At 46.9% G+C, this 19,118-nt stretch overlaps 1 protein-coding gene across 1 annotated transcript; it reads left to right on the top strand.

Annotated features, from left to right (window-relative positions):
- The first annotated feature begins 10,403 nt into the window (after positions 1-10,403).
- Positions 10,404-13,566, top strand: CUNH10orf120 (chromosome unknown C10orf120 homolog). Its single transcript, XM_052760126.1, has 3 exons — positions 10,404-10,600; positions 10,746-10,821; positions 12,811-13,566. The coding sequence occupies exons 1-3, from the start codon at positions 10,404-10,406 to the stop codon at positions 13,564-13,566; spliced, it is 1,029 nt and encodes a 342-aa protein (XP_052616086.1).
- Positions 13,567-19,118: the final 5,552 nt, after the last annotated feature.

Below are 19,118 nucleotides of genomic sequence, written 5' to 3' on the forward strand. Positions count from 1 at the left end.
TCGGAAGCTCTCTTCTGGCATGCAGGTATACATGCAGATGGAGCACTCATGCACATAAAATAAATAAATCTTAAAAAGAAAAAGAAAAAAGAAGAGATGCATGAAGGAAGTGTACCTGTGTTTTCTGGAACATAGAGGAGGCTCCACCCTGAATGAAGATGGTGTCTGGTGGAGTTTGTTGCAGAATGAAGGTGAATCAGGACTGACACCTGCCCATAGGGATGGTATTTAGTCAGTATAGATCACCACAGCTGTCCCAGGCTGCACAACTTTCCCACTGGAGGGTAATGAGTCCTTGCATGTCTCTGTGACCACTGGGAACCACACCCCTTCCTTAACTCAAATATCCCTAATACAGAGCATTAACATGGGGTTAGTGTGGTCAGTACCCCATGACATACCGTGTACACAGCTCCAACATTGTATTTTAGATTTTGTGTGTGTGTGTGTATGAGCATTTTGCCTGCATGTAAGCATGTGCGTCACTGGTGTGCCCATGAAGGTTAGAAGAGGGTGTCAGAGCCTCTGGAATTGGAATTATTGGTGATTGTGAGGCACCATGTGGGTGCTGGGAACCGAACCTAAGTCCTCTGCAATAGTACCAAGTGCTCTTAACCACCAAACCATATCACCAGCCCTCAAGCTCCAATATTTTTAGCATCCCCTGCTTACTGACACAGATCATTAAAGCTGTTAATCTGCTTTGTCTCAGAAGTATGGATTCTTAAATATACCGTGCTAAGCATGTAAATGAGTTCATTCATGAACAGATGGTAGACTGGCACCTGCTTATAGTAGATGTACAGTGAGTATCAGATATTGCTACTATTTTGATGATGTTCCTTGTTTCAAAACCAGCCCGTCCTTTAAGGGTGTTTTGCCTGAATATATGCATATGCACCACTTGTGTGCCTGGTGACCCAGGGGTGACAACAGGAACTATTAGACGCTGTCTATCACTCTTTTCCTGGGTGGATGTCCTTAGCTTCGTATTTAATTTCGTTGTCCTTATCAGATGAATTTGCCTCATTCAGTCACCACCTCATTTCCTGGGAAGTCTGACCTCAGATTATTATATTGAGATTGGCCAGACTTCGTTTTACCTTGGTTTTTCTAAATTAAGATAGTATGACCTTGGGCAAATTATTGAAACTTTCATTCAGTACACTGCTTTCTTTGTCTGCAAAATTCTGCAAGCCAGACCTCCTGAGGGTTGCCTCCGATTGGCTCTGGCAGAGGCCTAGTGGGGGAGGGGTAGCCCTGGCTTTAGTGCAAGCTCAGCTGACCTGTCCTTCGCCTGGGTGATGGCAGAATCTCAATGCTTCTCTCTGATCTTCCACATCCAACATCTTCTTTGGGGGAGCCTCCCGAAGCCCTGTCTGTATATGGCCACCCTTCTAGTTCACAATCCCGTCTCTCATTTCAGGGAGTTGGGAAGGAGGGACTTGTCATCCTCCAGTCGGTTTCTCCTTGTGGTTGAATTCCAACACAGTTGTCCCATCATCTCATCGTACCTCAGCCAACAGTTTCCTTTGTCTCATCTAAACTCCCACAAATCTGTCAGAGCTGGGACTTGAACCCAAGACAAACCTCTTTCTTGGGAAGCATAGTTTTATTCTCTAAATGAAAAGACCTAGACACTTCTTTTTCCTGTCCCATCCCTCCCCGTCCTCTCATTTCTCATCTCTCCCCTCTTCCTCTTCTCTCCTGTCTCCTGTCTTTCAGTGTCTCCTTCTCCATCTTCCATCTCCCCTCTGTTTCTACCTCTACCACTCCCCTTGTTGTGTCCCATTTGTGCAGATTACTCTGGCTGTGTCTGACACTCCCATGCCCTGACTTCCTGAGCTGGCTTGTTAAGGGTCTTGGACCCATTAGCACATTAGCGAAAGGAGTTTCCAGAGTGGTACCTGCTCAGCAGGTTCTCAAACAGGGACAGAGAAGCCCAACTCAGAGGAGCAGCCTTTGGGGGGCTTCCTTTGGTCCCAGCTTATTCCAGGCTCCCTTGAACCTCCTTAAAGTCTGTGTTTTGGGGTTTCTGGCATCTAGTTATAGCCTGAACGTATATCCAACAGGGGTTGGACTTGTCCCGTGTCAAAATTGCTTTAGGAACCAGAAGGCTCAGGTGCCAAGTCTTCCCTTCAGGTAGAGTACTACCCCAAGAACATCTCTGAAGGACACAAGAGAAGCTGAATGCCCAGAACTGGCCTCTCCTGGTAACCTCTGGTGCTGGGTCCAATGAGAGTGGAGCTGCTCAAGAGAAGCTACCGAAGGCTGGGGACATAGTTTATTTGGTATATATAGAGCACTTGCCTAATGTACCTTGTGTTCAACACCCAGCATCATCACATAACCCAGGCATGGTGGTGCATGCCTATAATCCCAACACTCACAAGGTGAAGGCAGGATACCAGACGTTCAAGTTCATTCTTGGTTACATAGCTTGTTCGAAGTTCCAAGATCACAGCAGCCTGGGATATATATAAAACTCTATTTTTAAATAAATAAAGATGGCACTGAGGAGATGTGTGGCTCAGGGGCTCCAGGATGAGGGAACGTCCATGGAACAGCAGCATTCTGCTGCTTTCTTGTCCCTGTGGGTAGATCTCATTGACTTTTGCGCCACAGCAGGAGACAGACACATGTGTGAGTGAGAGCCTAGCATATGTTCCAACAGCCAAGCAGAGATCTCCTAACAGAGGCCCAGAGAAGGAGTTTCCCAAATCCCTTTCCCTGTGTTTGTTCACTTACTGTTGCTACTGGTGTGGGATTTGTAGGAATAAAAATCCATATCAAAGGAGACAAGTGAATGTTTCTAAATTTCCGTGTGCTTTATCTTCCAATACCCTCAATGTTGCCCTGTGGTACTTTCTGAGCCCTTGGATCAGCGCTGTGAGAGCACCCCATTTCCTTGCTATAGTGAGGACTGTATAGTTCACTGACCTTGAACGTCTGTCTCGTCCCACTGCACAAGCCCGTCCTCAAGGCAGGAACCCTGTCCTTTCTATCGTTGTGTTCCTAGTGTCTAGTGTAAAGAGTAGAGCTTATGGCAGGACTCAATTGAACGCATTAGTGTGTGAACACCAGAGAAAGCTGACCAGAGAGAAATATTCCCCTTTGCACATTTAGACAAACACGTATCTCACTAACCCCCGGAAATCAAACTGCTCATAGGTCCTGCTAATGATGTTAACACACACAAAACAAGCACTTGATAGTTAATTCATTCCCTGAGTGCTTCAGTGAATGAGAACGGGGGTGGTATAATTTGTCTACACAGAAAAAACCTTAGTCTCATCCCAGCACTATACCCCAATCCTAAACATCCTGAATCTTTGCTTCTCCATTTAGTGGTACCACATTGGTGTGTGGGGGACTCTGATTTACTACCCAGCCACTTGATTTTGGGTGATTCCTCTTCAGCCCCTTCTCTCAGACCTCCACAGGCTCAATGCATGCCCCACCCACAGTGAGCCATGAGGGTGGACCTCCCAGAAAGGGCCAATTCCTTTTCTACCAACTCAAATGGAGTTAGCCAATGGGGCACAAGGCACCATACGACTGGAGTGGAGCCTACCCCCTGCTCACCCTACCCTTTCCCAGGTCCTTCCCATTCCTTCTCATCATGGGAGGAAGAGTAACAGCATACTCTATGAACTTGACCAGGTACAACCCCAGGGACAGGGAAGGGTCCTCTCTCCTGTTTCATGTCTGTCCAGTCTGAACAAACAAGATGAAGGGGCTCCAAACACAGGGATTCTCCCCACCCAGTCTCCAGCTGTGTCTGGTTGTGGTCGAACCAGCAGAGTCACCGGAGCATTTGCCTGGCGCCATCTCCATGCCTGTCTAATACAGGAAGTTGTTATTTGAAGATAAGGGAAACCACAGTCAATTGCTTCCTCCGTAATCTGATATAACCTCGGAACTGTGGGAGACTACAGGCTAGGTTAGAGGCTCCGTAACTCAGCTGAGCAGGAACCCAGCAGGCCTGTGAGCTCAGGAGTTAATGCAACTCTAGACTCAGACAGGTACTTCCAGCTGCAAGAGAAGGGGGTATGTTTCCTGCCCATGGACCAATGGATGCTTACTTTGATGGCTGACGGACAACAAAGTACCCACCTCTTCCATGTCCCATCCACCCACTCCCTCTGCAAATCAAACCTCTTCTAGTTCCCCCAAGCATACTATCTCTCTCCAGCTCTCCTCCAGAAAGCATTTCCCCTCCCCTGCCAACTCCTCATTGTTGAGTTTGTACAAATGTCTGTAGACAACAGAGTCAAGGTCAGATGGGCATTAGGGTGAAGTTACCATTCCCAGGACCACTCAAAGTTCCCTTTCCTGGAATACACCTTTCCCTCAAAGGGTTCTGTGGTGGTCTAAATGAGAAATGTCCCCATAGGCTCATATATTTGAACACTTGGTCCCAGGCGGTTGGTGCTGTTTGAGGAGGTTTGGGGGTCTTTAAGAGGTGGAGCCTTGTTGGAAGAAGTGCATCATTAGGGGTGGCCTTTGAGAGTTTATAGCCTGCCCTCCACTTCCTGTTCACTCTCTGTTTCTCTGTGTGCAATTGAATATGTGGTCTCTCAGCTCCCGCTCTGGCAGCCTGCTGCCATGCCTCCCCAACTACGACCATCCCCTTTGGAGTCATAAGCCCAAATTAACTCTTCTTTGTAGAAGCTTCCTTGGTCATGGTGTTTTATCACAGCAACAGAAAAGTGAAAAATACAGCTCACTAATTCTTGGGTTTTCCAGAATTAGTCCTGGCTCTATAGGAACATCTGCTCTTCCACCCTCTCGCTTCTCTTCAACCCATGTGAGCTAAGGCTGGACTGACTGTTCGGGAAAGTGGACACAACTGAAGAGGAGCACGGGTCTGCAGAGCTGGCTCATGCCTGGCCGGGGGCTGCACTAGAGCTCCCTTGAAGGGACTCTGGCCAGCTTGAGTGTGGCAAGCAGGGCTCTGGCAGCCTTGCCTGTCTCTCCCACTCCCTCTGCCTGGCTAAAAACCACTCGATTACATTCCTAAAGCCAGAAACCAAGACTATTCCCTTATTTGGCCACTTCCTCCTCCTGAGGCTGACTACCAAGGTCCAGCTATCAAAATACTAAACTCCAACAATCAAAAGCCCCCTTTGGCTCACCTAATTAACATGTCCAATTAAAATTAAACACCTTACTCTAACACAGGGTTTCCCTTTGTACCATTATAAACTGCCATTTTCCTATGTACCATGTCTGTCTCCTCTCTATCCTCAGGGACCTGTCCCTTTTCCCTTGTTCCCTTCCCCTTCTCCTTTTGTCCTCTGCCTCCTGTCTTTGTCCCTTATCCCTGCCCTCTGTCCCTCCCTTTGTGCTGAAAACTTGGTCTTCGGGGTCCACAACAGGACCTCTGGGGGGGGTGGCATCCAGACATCAGCATTTTATAAAGCTCCCATATGAGTTCAGCGCAGCTCATTCTAAGAACCACGAGTGGTTGAATCCTCAGATACAGGATGTTTAGGCGCGGGAGGCTTCCTGAATTCAGAGATCAGTAATCTCTTCCTAAAATGGGAATAATCCGTTAAACCCATCAATGGTCCCAGAAATCTTCTGCAAATCTAGCCTACTGGGTTTCCAAGAAGAACACCACAGTGAGGTTGGGATGCTTTTGAAAAACGGAAGGGAAGAAGTTAGCAAGGCGTCTACTGTGGTTTGAATGAGAAATGTCTACCGTCATCCTTGGCTGTTTGAGCATTTGGTCCTCAGGTGGTGGCACTATTTGAAGAGGTTGTGGGGAGGTGTGGTCTTGCTAGAGGAAGTACATCACTGGGGGCAGGCTTTGAGATTAGAAGACCCCACCACCTCCAGTCCACTCTCTGCTTCCTGTGAAGATGGGATCTCTTGGCTTCCTGATTCTGACCATGCCTACTGCTTGTTGTCATGTCCATGCCATGATGGACTCTTATCCCTCTGGGACCACAAACTACAGCAAACTCTTCCGCCTGTGAGGTGCCTTGGTCACGGTGTTGTATCACAGCGACAGAGAAGTAATAAAGTGTCTAGGTCAATAATGTCTGTCCTGCTGAAAGCGAGGTTAATTCTAAGACAATTCTGGCCTTATTTTTCAGGTGACAGGCCAGGACTGTCAAGACCTTCACTTCCAATACAAAACCCATGAAAAAGTTCTCCAGAGATGACAAGGACAGTAGTAGGTGCCATCCTCTCTGGAACCAATCTGTTTGATTTTGACAGCTGAGGTGACGCCATGAACATGTGGAGACCACTGTTCCTTACGGGTCCCTGGGGAGCTCTTTTTCTCATTTAATCTTCCCAGCTGCCTCCTAACAGGGGTCATGTTATTGTTCTGGTTGTTCATCCAGAACTGAGGCTGTCTTATGTAAGGCCACTCCCCAGGGCTAGCAAGCTGGCAAATGGCAAGAGGCAATATTTGAAAGAGAGCCAATTGCATGCATTTATTTCTAATTCCATATTCCCTGATACCACTCACATCAGTATCATAACATTAATGCTACAGGACTATTTACACCAAAGAAATGGGTAAGTGCTACACATCAGGCCTTTTTCTGCCCTTCCACCAGCCCTGTGATGGAGTTGTCAAATAATATATAAAACAACCTGCTAAAATGGAATTGTCAATAAAAAATGAACTATTCCCTATGATAAGTAAATGGGATATATCTAAAATTAAAATGTAATGGATGTCCTGGATTTTTATTGTCAAACACAACAACTTCACTCAGAGAGCTCTTACTAACACATGTATGCTCCTTCCCATCATTCTGTAGTACAACTTTATCACTAACATTCAACTAATGCGTTAGGATTCTAATGTCAAACATCTAGTGACATATAAGGGGAGCTTATAGGTTCTTAAAATGTTCATTTATTAACTGTGAGGGTTAGTGGTCATCAGCTTGACAGAACCAGGAATTGCCTGGGATATGGGCCTCTGGGAATGTGGGGATGTATCTTGAGATAGAAAAACCTACTCTATCAAAACACAGTCCAGGAATAGAGTCAAGTGAGAATTCTGCGGGCTTGTGAGACCACTCCAAGAAAACAGGACAAAAGTCTTGCAACCTCATTTTCTTCAAAACCCCGAATTGTTCCTGGAATATGTTTTCACACTTGTTCCAGGTGTAGCAGACATGAGTGAGTTTACTTTGGATTACTCATTACTTCTTGCCGCTGCTAGTTAGTTAAATGTTTAAACCGGCCTTTGTGTGCTTCCATGGAAAAACATGTTTTTGCCACACGCGGCTTGTCTTTATTGTTGTGCACAGCTTGAACTCAAGTGAACTTTGCTCCTATGAGCTCTCTGCGCCCTCAGACTATAAACTGTCTGCTGCCCTGACTAAAGCTGGCTGTCGCATGAGACTTCAGTCGGCCTCCTTTCCCGGCGCCATGCTCCCAGGTCCCAGCCCCTCTGGAGCAGTCACTACGGGGTCACCATTTCTTGGGTGGAATCCTGGGCTGCATGCACAGCTGGAGAAAGGGAACGAACAGCATGCATTGCCCTCACTAGCTCTCTTCTTCATGACTAGATGTGACACACCCTGCTGCTGCTTCAAGGCCTGCTGCCTTTCTTCCCGCCGTCATAGACTGCACCTCGACTCATGAGCTAGAAGAAACCCTTCTCCCCTAAACTGCTTTTATCGGGATATTTTAATCACAGCAATGGGAAAAGAAACTAAGACGTTGGCCCTAATTTGAAGAGGAACGCCTGCCATATCACATAACCAAAAGCAAGACAGGAAGGAAAGTGTGTTTATTCAGCCTACACTTCCACGTCATAGTCCATCACGGAAGGAGGTCAGGACAGGAACTCAAACAGGGCAGGAATCTGGGGGCAGGAGCTGATGCAGAGGCCATGGAGGAGTGCTGCTTACTGGCTTGCTCCTTACGGCTTGCTCAGCCTGCTTTCTTATAGAACCCAGGACCATCCGCCCAGGGGTAGCACCACTCACAATGGGTTGGACCTTCCCCCATCAATCACTAATTGAAAAAATGCCCTACTGGCTAGCCTACAGCCTAATTTTATGGGGGCATTTTCCCACCTGAGGCTCCCTCCTCCCAGACGACTCTAGCTTGTGTCAAGTTGGTATAAACTCAGCCAGCACAATGTCGGCCTACACTTCAGGAAAGTACTGCTCATGCCTCATGGTGAATCTGAGCAGCACAAGAAACCAAAAGAAGACTATATTAGTTATTTTCCTCTTGGTGTGATAAAACCCCGTGACGAAGAAAGGGTTTATCTGGGGCTTACGTTCCAGGGGGATAAGAGTTCATCACCATGATGGTGGGAAAGCAGAACAGCAGGCAGGCATGGAGGCAGGACCAGCTGAAAGCTCACATCTCATACCACAAGCAGCTGGCAGAGAGAGATTAAGCTGGGAATGGAAGATGGCTTTTGAAGCCTCAAAGCCTGCCCTCGGTGACGGTGACATACTTCTTCCAGCAAGGCCACACCTCCTAACCTTTCCCAAACACTGATGCCAACTGTGGACAATGTCTTCAAATGCCTAAGAATATGGGGAATATCCCATTCAAAATGTCACAAAGGCACTTTTGAGGAGAACAAGGTGAGGGACCTCTCCATTGAACCCCTCAGGGGAAGGCTGGCAATGATTCTATGTAGACTCTGCTTTGTGTCTGATTCAGTGTCAGAAAGGGGTCCCTATATTTCAGGAACCTATTGCTTAGTCTTGGAGATGGCAGGTGGGCCTTGGGAATCATCCTTTAATGGGTCGAATATGAAACGCCCCTCAGAGTCTCATGTGTTTGAACCCTTGGGCTCCAAGTGGTGGTGACACTTTAGGAGGTTGTAGAAACGTCGGGACTGTGGCCTAGCTGAAAGAAGTGGGTTGCCAGGGCTGAGACTTGAAGGAGATAGCTACCCTGGCTCCAGCCTGAGCCCTCCGCTTCCTGAGCTGCGGTACCGCAGCAACAGTGAGCTCCCACCACTCCGGCTAGACCGCTCCACCAGGTCTTCCCCACCATGATGAAACTGTGAGCCAGTGTAAATCCCACTTCCCTCGAGTGTCTTTGGTCGAGTGCTTGGCTCCATCATGAGAAGAGCAGTAGATATAAGCTCTAAGACCTTACCAGAGGGAGCCGGAGTCCAGGCTGGTAGCTGCGGGGACAACTGTGGATACAGAGAAGGGAGTCCTCTGGCTTGCTCATAAACGCACATACTTCTTAACAGTCATTACAAAAAGAACTCGGAAATATACTTAAAAGAAATGGAAAGGGCAGTTAATCATTATCATATTAATGATTGTCCTGGAATTAATTACATGTGTATGAGTGTGAGTACCATTCCTACTTTGGATAGATGACAATTTCTTATACAATGTAAGGAAAGCATTAACCATAAAGGGAAATAGCAATAATTAGAGTGCACCTGGCATAAACATAGGAACTTCCATTCCCCAAAAGACACCTTTAAGAAAGTGAGAAGGGGCCTATCCCTGGTGCTTAACTGGCTCTTGGGAACCTGTTCCTCAGGCTGGATTACTTCACCCAGCCTTTTGGCAGGGGGAGGAGCTCAACTTGATGTGCCATGCTGTCTGTTTTCAAGCCCATGGGAGGCCTGCCCCTTTCTGAATGGAGAGTAGTGGTTGGGGAGGGGGTGGATGGGAGTCAGAGGAAGGGGATGGGAGGAGAGAAGGGAGGGAGAACCGTGGTCAGTATGTAAGGTAAATGAAAAAAATGCTAATTAAATAAAATAAAATTTTAAAAATAAACATTAAAAAGTGAAAAGTGGGACTAGCTAGTTTAGTTGCTAAGAGTACTTGCTACTCTTGTAAAAGAGGACCCAGGTTCTGTTTCCTACACCCACATGACAGCTTACAACCATCTGTAACTCCATTCCAGTGAATCTGATGCCTTCTTCTGGCCTCTGCAGGCACTGAATGCATGTGACATCCATGCATACACTCTGACACACATGCAACTACATAAAATTTAAAAAAAAAAAAAAAACAGAAACGTGTATAAAAATAGAAAGGTGTTAAAAGTTTAATAGAAAGGTGTAGGAGTAAATATTTGTAATTTATCTGACCAAAAATATGGAAAGCAAACCTATGGTTTTTAAGGAAAAAAAGACAGCACCCCAATAACCACCTTAAATAGGTATCGATGCAAAGTCTTTTTCTTCATCCCCTAAGAACTGAGAAGCTGCACTGCCTCCCAGTCACACTCTGCCCAGTTTCTTCCTGGGCTCCAGCCTACCACAGAGTGGCAGTGTTTTACCCAAGAGTCATTTAACAGACTTCACAATAAGGCCTTGGCTAAGCCAGTTATGACATGCTAAGTGCTTTTGACTGCCCCTTGAGCTCCCATTAAACTGTCTCAGACACTAACTCCAGGCAGTAACACCTCCTGCCCTAACCTATTGCCGGAGTATGATTAAAGAGTGGGAAAATCGCTTTCAGAGGTATAGAAGCCAGAGAGCTGCACATCTGAAGGCCCAGGAAGGGACCACTGCTGAGGAAGAGCAAGATAACAGAAAGCCATCCAAGGTGCCCAGTGTCAGCTACCCCTTAGTAGCTCAAGATTTTCCATACCGGAAAGAGGACTTCTGTCCCGCATCACCTCTGGGGTGAGTATGGCTTGGGTACCCAGTCCTCTCCTAGGTGTCCCCAAGCCTAGTTAAGGTAGAACTACCACCTGTGGGTTTCTCACCGCGAGAAGAAACTAGAAAGGCCCTTTCCAGTGCTCTAACTCATTGCCCCTCTGCCTTCCAGGATATGGACGGCATTCTACAAATCAGACCCACGCATTGCCCTTGGAAAATATTCTCCGATGGAACAGGAGATCCTGGTAAATGCCCTCAAGTTTGCATGGACTGAGTCCCTCTAGAGTCTGCTTGCAGAGGTGGGGGGAATCCTAGGGTTCAAAATCCATCAATCACAGATGCTTCCACAGTAGCTCCTGTTGGCTGTGTCTACTGATAGATTTCACTCTCTGAACATCCCAATCAGGAGTACAGCCATAAGCAGGGCTGGAAAAATGACTCAGAGGGTGAGTATCCTTGCTGTGCAAGCATGAAGGCCTGCATTTGAATCCTTAGCACCTTTTAAAAATGCTAGGCATGGCTGCATGTACTGTAACCCTGGCACTGGGAGCAGAGACAGGTGGACCCTGGGAGATTGCTGGCCAGCCAGCCTAAACAAAATGGTAAGTTTCTAGTTCTGTGAGAGACTATATCTCAAAGGAATATGGAGGAAAGTGGTAGGGGAAGGCACCTAATGTCTTTTTCTGGTCTCTGAATGCATATGCACAGGACATACACCCTCCCCCTATATGTTGGTAATACTTACACCAAACAGAAACACACACTAAAAAACACTGTGTTTTATGTAACTGTGATAATAAATAACGAAACTGCCATTTCTTAAGTACTTACCTGGCACTATGTTGTACTTTGAGTGTGACATGTCTCCCATAGGCTCATGTGTTTTAACCCTTGGTCTTTCAACACCACATGAGCTCTGCACAAATAGTGCCCATCAACATTTAGTCATGGTAGGTGAGGGTCTCACAAGGCTTCACCTCTCTCTGGGCAGTTCATAGTGGGGGCGGGGCAGAGAAGTCATTTTCTTCGGTGATGTAACCACTGGTAAGTTGCCCGTGCCCCCAGGAAAAACCTTCTACCAAGGCTCATGTGAACAACACGAATTAGAGGTGGTGGGTCACAGAGAAACCAAAAGAAAAGGAAAAGAGACACAAAAAGAGGACTTGTATGGAAGGAGAAGAAATTCAGTGGGACTGAGAGAGGGATGAGAGCAAGTAACAGGTGAAAATGTTCATATACACCTGTATGAAACTGTCAAAAATAAAAATCAGGAGCTGGAAAGATAGTCTAAACTGCTCTTTCAGAGTTCAGTTCCCAGCACCCAAGTCAGGCAACTTATAACTGCACATAACTGTAGCTCCAGGGTATCCAACATCCTCTTCTAGCCTCCACAGTTACCTGCACACATGTGCAAACACACACACACACACACACACACTTGAAAACAAAGTTAATCTTTTTAAAAAATAGTTGAAAAAATAAAAATGGAAAAAACAGAAATAAGGATAAGCTGCAAACCTCAGTGATAAAGATGAAGCTTCCGGGTCCTCAGCTCTTCTTTTGGGCACTGGGTTACACTTTGAGCGTGAAGTGTCCCCAGAAGCTCGTGCCTTTCAACATAGGGCTCTCAGTTAGTGGCATAGTTGTGGAACTTTTAGGAGGCGAGGTCTAGTTGAAGAAGGATGGGGTCACTAAGAGGGTGGGCCTTCTGGTTTTTGCCTGGCCTTGGCTCCTGCCCTGATCCCCTGAGATGGAGGCAAGCTGCTCCATGTCCCCACCACCATGGAGCCACCTGCCACCGTGTCCTCCCTACCATGACAAATTGTGTCCCCTCAAATTGTGAGCCAGAGTAGATGCTTCTTCCCTTAGGCTCCTTCTTGTCGGGTATTATTTAGTGACAGTGATAAGAAAATCACACACACACACACACACACACACACACACACACACACATGCATGCACTAGTTGCTCTCACACACATCATCTTTTGAGACTTCACAATACCCTTTGTAAGGTCAATAAAATGATTCTAAACTCACAGTGGATAGAAGGAGAGCCGGGCTTTGAACCCAGGCCTATGTGATCCATCCCCAAGGTCTACCCGCTTTCCTGTTTAATAAGGGATTCAATGCTCTTAGCAGTGGAGGAGAATCAGCCACTAGCTCATTCTCTCCATGGTGGCTGCCTACCCCTAGGTACTGAGATTTTTAACCATCTTTTTTTCCTGTGTTCAGCATCTCGGTGGCGTTCACACCATAGCCACAAGAAGATATTTGGCTGAGCAGCAGAGGAAAGAGTGGAGGGTGCTGAGAAAATTGCAGGCACAGTCATCAGACTACAAAATGGCAAAAAAATATAGAAAAGAGTCCTCTTCTCCTTGTACTGTGTGCGGACCCCCAGAAAAGATATGGACAGCGAAGGTGGTCATCCCTGCAGAGGAGTTTAAAATGCCCCACCGAGAGGTGATCGACATCGACAAACATATAAAAAGGATGCAGCTCGCACGAGCCCTGAGAAACAAGCAGTTTTCTCCATACCTCGAACGGCTCCGGAGTGCCACTTTGCTGTCTGGAGCAGAGCCGGGTACCACAGGAACAGTCAAGTCCAGGGAAGAGGGGGGCAAGTATGACAGGGATAGCTCTGATCAAGCCAGTCAAGAGGAGAAAGGGGAGGCTGAGTTCAAACCCACAAACCCACGAGAAATCACAATGAATGTAATTTTCAAGTCAGAAGAACCCAAAGGGTGTTTGGTATGTCATCGGAATGATCGGAAAACTTTCCTCCCTGTGAGGAAACAGGAGCGGCGCATCACGGGCCTGACGAACAGAAACCTCTTCCCCATCACTGGCTTTCCTGGAGACCTGATGCTCATGAACCAGGATTTTATATCACGGGGAATCCACCCGAGTGATGCCATTAAGATCTACTGGCTGCCAGAAGAGGATACCCGCAAGGCACTCAAACACAGGGCAGCTCGCTGCCCCTATTGAAGCTAGAGAGCCCAGAGCATAAGCAAGTGTCCTGCTCTTCATTTCTCCTGCACACCATGTCCCAGGGTCCTTCCTCTCTGCTCTTCTTTTGAGCTCCTTGGCTTCTCCTGCTCTGTCTCCACAGTGTCTCCAAGATGAGACCCTGCTGCTAAGGCTTCCTTGTTTCTGGCGACTCTTGAGTATAGCTCCCACCTCACCACAATCATAAGTTCTAAATGATGGGCATGCCCCCACTGGCCAGGCTGTTTTCCTGATCCTGGGTATTCACTCTAAAACTGAAGTTGCCCATCAAATACCGAGTCCTGGCACTAAGAGGCAATCCAAAATGTGAGTGAGAGGAAATGGATTCTCAGCCTCCTCCAAAGTATCTCCTGGCTCAACCAGAGCCTTGGGCATAGATAGGAACTTCAGCTTTTGGTGGGGAGGGGCATCTAGAGCAAATGAAGGGGTTTCCCTCCAATGGCAAAGCTCTGATGTTTCCTGCATGTGTGTCTATGTATCACATATGTGCCTGGTGCCCATGGAGGCTGGAAGAGAGTGTTGGATCCCCTGGCATTAGTGTTAGAAATGGTTGTGAGCCACCATGTAGTTGCTGGGACTCAAATCCAGGTCTTCTGGAAGAACAACCAGAGCTCTTAATTGCTGAGCCATCATTCCAACCCCTTACTTTTTGTTTTTAATACAGGATCTCACTAAGTTGTCCAGACTGAACTGCCTTTCCTTTCCAAGTAACTCAGATTTTAAACTTATGCCTTCAGGCCCAGCTTGTAATCTGTTTTTGACTGGTGGAAAAATAAAAGAAATTCAACATCCTCCCACACAAAAGTACATTCACATTTGTACACACACACACACACACACACACACACACACACACACACACCCATAAAGAAGGCATCTTCCCAGTGACAGGAAATCTCCTCTTTGCCCCTTCCTTCTCTTGCACTAAAGAAATGAGACATTTTCACTTGGAGGAGAGTCTCTTATAGCCTGTCTGTCATGGGACTTCTTTGTATTGAGCAAACTACAAAATTCTGAAGTTGAAGAGTGAGTGGAGAGTCTCAGGGAATAGAGAGGGTTCAGGAATTACATACTACCTATCCTTGTCAGCAATACCCAAACAAAGGCTACAGACATGCATCCTGAGTAAGGCCTGGCTCCAGCAACAGGGAGAAGTCAGCCTGGTGGCTTGGGGCTATGTGTGAGACACTGCTAAAATCTGTCTCCTCACCTTGAGTGACACTGACCAGGGTGAAGCTTCGGGGGGTACCACCAGGTCCACTGGATGGTCTAGAAAAGGAGAGTAAAGTGACTAGAGACATTTGCCTTTCTCAACAAGGCTCTGGGAAACAATAGCTCCTTCTTTTCTATCGTGAAAGTTTCCAAGGAAGAATATGCTGTGGATATCACTCTGTATAAATAAAATACTGATTGGCCAGTAGCCAGGCAGGAAGTATAGGCGGGACAAACAGAGAAGAGAATTCTAGGAACATGAAGGCTGAGTCAGAGAGACACTGCCAGCCTCCACCATGAGTACCAACATGTAAGATACGGGTAAGTCACAAGCCACGTGGCAACTTATAGATTAATAGAAATGAGTTAATTTAAGATATAAGAACAGTTAGCAAGAAGCCTGCCACGGCCATACAGTTTATAAGTAATATAAGTCTCTGTGTGTTTACTTGGTTGGGTCTGAGCGGCTGCGGGACTGGTGGGTGAGAGAGATTTGTCCTGACTGTGGGCCAGACAGGACCAGAAAAATTTTAGCTACAAGAATAACTAGTTGACCATGGTCCAACATGACTTCCTGCTTGAGGAGGTTTCCAGCCTCCTCTAATATACAGGCCTCAGGCCTGGGAGGTGAGACAGTCTAGGAATCTGAAGACAGGTGAGTAACAGACTAAAGGCCTTGCCTGCATTCACTAGATTTCAACGGCAGAACCAGGGCCAGCTCCCACTCCCCTGACTGATTTACATAAGAACCCTTTGAATGTCACTCTAGCTACAGAAACAAGCCCGGGTGGAACAGCAAAGATCTAGGAGCTGATCCCTTGGGAGTAGGTTGTCCAAACGGACAGACATGTATCTCCATTTATTACATTTCACACTAGGATCCTCATGGTTCATTCCCATGGCAGTGTCCATGGTTACAAAGTCTACAATACAAGCCCTTGTGTAACAGTCCTACAATGCAATGCTCAAAAGGGTTATACATAATGCTCCCTCACTGGGTACACATCCAGTAGAACCCAGAACATGTGTCCACACACAAGCTTGCACACGAATATTCATAGCATATTTCCTTAAAGTAGCCTCAAAAGTGGAAATAACCAAAAAGCCCCTATGATGATGGAAGGTAAAATGAAAGTGGCAATGTTCATGCAATAAAATATTTTTCAGGTGTGTGAAAGTAGGAACTGATCAAGATCCAATCATGAATATAGAAATATCATGCTAAGCGAATGAAGCCAGCCCTGAATGACCACACACTTTGTGCTTCTGTTTATGTGTAATGCCCATAAGAGCTAAATTCTGAGTTAGAAAAGAGGTTTGTGGTTACTGAAGTTTTGAGTGATAGTAGGAGCAAATGAGGACTGAGTTGTGATGGATTTGGTATTTCTTTTGGAAGGGATGAAGGCTGACTATGGCTGACTGTGATGATGCTGGACCATTCTGCCAATAGTCTAAAGATCCCTGGGTTATAAGCGTTAAGTGGGTGGATTGCTTGGTATGTAAATTATATATCAATAAAACTGGCATATAAGATATTAGTGGACATTAATGACATGATGAAATTAATAAAACAATGGAGTCAGCGGGGAAAAGCTGCACGTGTGGTCGAAAGCAACTGAATCCCTCCATTTGTAGATCTCTAGCAAATGGCCTGAGCTCTGCTGAAGATATAGGAGAGAAAGAAGGACCCAAAACCCAGGTGGGTGGACTCCCTTTCCCCTCCCAGTGGTAGGTGAGCCCCACAACAGAACACTGATAGACCATAGGCTTCCCATCCCATCCATTCTCTGCTTCTATGATGTTATTTATTTAGGGCAGGACTGCTTAACAAGACTGAAGTTCCCGTCCTCACGCCTCCCGATGTCTGACAACGGGGGACCCTGTCCTGGGATGCATGCTGTGCTATGCCATTCTGACCTCAGAACAGAGCAGGCTGGGCCCATAGCAAGACCACTGCTGCCTCCAAGCAAGAGCAGGAAGAAGGAGCTCACCGTGTAAAGCTTGTCCCTCGGGGAAACACTGAGGTATCAGCCTGACTGCGCAGATAGGAGCTTCTGGTCCCAGGCATGTCCCGCATTCTCTCCTCTCTCCTCCTGCTCCTCTCTATCTACATTCCTCTTTCTATCTATTCTCTCTGCATGGCAGCCCCACCTATTGCCCCTCCTGCCTGGCTATTGGCCATTCAGCTCCTTATTAGACCAACCAGGTGCCTTAGGCAGGCAAGGTGAACAAATGCAACACATCTTTACATAGTTAAACAAACACAGCATAACAAAAGTAACACATCTTGGTCCAGTGAGAATAGTATTTCATAACACATGGCCGTGGCTGCCTAGGGAGACAGAAAAAGGACTGTGTTTTCCAGAGACACCCAGAAATCAAAGTTTTGGTATTCCATGTCACAATGTCCTCTCAGCAGAAACATCTGGATTAGACTCGGTTTCTGGGGATTTTTGTACCCCAGATCTTTGTCCTGGCCACACTGTTTCTAAAACTGTCCTTAAACAGCCTCATGCATCTCGCCTGTGGGTCTTTCTTCTACTTCCCTATAAAACTTGAGACATCTGTCTGTCCAGACCTCCTAACATCATCCATCCCCATCTACTCTCTGCACTGCCCCAAGGCGCCCCCTCCCTCCCCAGTAGCCTCACTTCCATCCCACAAAGATGAGTGGAAGGACTGAAGGGTGTGTTATAAGCAGCCTCCTCTGCGCGGTCCCCCTCCATCTTAATAGAGAACTCCAGTTTGTCCAGCTATCCATTCCTATCCCACTAGCCAACGTGCCAAGAGGAAACTGAGTCCAAAACTCTGCTTGGAAACTAGCCCAAGAGCAATTTAGAGAAGGTATAAGTGACGGGCAGGAGCCCCGCCATCCACACCCGTGGCTGATGCAGACATGGATGTGATAAAAGCCCTGGAACAAGGAAGCAAAGTGACGTGTGATGCTGGGGGAGCTAAGAAGAGCTGCTCACCATCTGCTGCCCACCAAGGGGCAGGGCAGCTCTTAGAGTGGGCAGAGCAAGGCCAGGGCATGCAGGAGCGCCAGGGCACCAGACTGCTGTCAGGCTGCCACCTTTGTACGTCATTTCAGAAGTTGGTCCCTGTGCGCCTTTACACCCACTGGAGACTGGCTTTCTGAGACTTGCCACTACAAGGGGTCCTAAATACGTAAAGTGCCTGCCTCTTAGAGAGTCAGAAGAACAGTCTGTTACCTGCCGGCACCCCCAGGTTGAGAAGACTTTCTCAGATTGTTCACTCTGGGACATGCTAAATAGCTGAGGTAAAGGGTTAAGAAGCTCCTTCCAGGTCTCTCTGACAAAATATAGTAGATAGGTGATAGATAGATAGATAGATAGATAGATAGATAGATAGATAGATAGATAGATAGATAGATATAGATATAGATAGATGGTAGACACAGACAGACAGTCAGACAGTGTGTATGTGGGAGAGGGAGGTAGAGATTAGTGCTCAGCTCAGTTAGTGCTTCACCAAAATCTCCAAAGCAGTCACAGCTGCAAAAAATATCATCCAAAAAAAGTAACAGGAATAATCAGAGGAAAGCATGCAAAATATTCCACTTCAAGAATGCCCATCCTGATAGGAGACCATGGTAAATGAAGACCACATGAGAACAGGAAGAAGCAAAGTGCTAGAGAGGCCCACAGAAATCCACAAAGATACCCACACAACAGACTGCCGGCAATGGTCGAGAGACAGCCCGAACTGACCTACACTGGTGATGGGATGGCCAAACACCCTAATTGTTGTGCTAGAAACCTCATCCAACTACTGAGGGATCTGGATGCAGAGATCCATGACTAGGCCCTGGGTGGATCTCTGGGAGTCCAATTAACGAGAATGAGGAGGGTTTATATGAGCGAGAATTGTTGAGACCAAGGTTGGATAAAGCACAGGGACAAATAGCCAAATGAATGGAAACACATGAACTATGAACCAATGGCTGAGGGGTCCCCACTGGATCAGCCCCTCCGAATGGGTGAGACAGTTGATTGGCTTGATCTGTTTGGGAGGCATCCAGGCAGTGGGACCAGATCTTGTGCTCATTGCATGAGTTGGCTGTTTGAAACCTGGGGCCTATGCAGGATTGTTTGGCTCGGCCTGGGAGGAGGGGACTAGACCTACCTGGACTGAGTCTACCAGGTTGACCTCAGTCTGTGGGGAAGGCTTTGCCCTGGAGGAGATGAGAATGGGGGGGGGGGCGTTGGGGGGAAGGTGAGGGGGACGGGAGGGGGGAGAACAAGGGAATCCGTGACTGATATGTAGAACTGAATTGTATTGCAAAATAAATTAAAATA

The sequence above is a fragment of the Peromyscus californicus genome, unplaced genomic scaffold, assembly GCF_007827085.1.
Source record: "Peromyscus californicus insignis strain IS unplaced genomic scaffold, ASM782708v3 Scaffold_4__1_contigs__length_199733344, whole genome shotgun sequence".
Classification (NCBI taxonomy): Eukaryota; Metazoa; Chordata; class Mammalia; order Rodentia; family Cricetidae; genus Peromyscus; species Peromyscus californicus.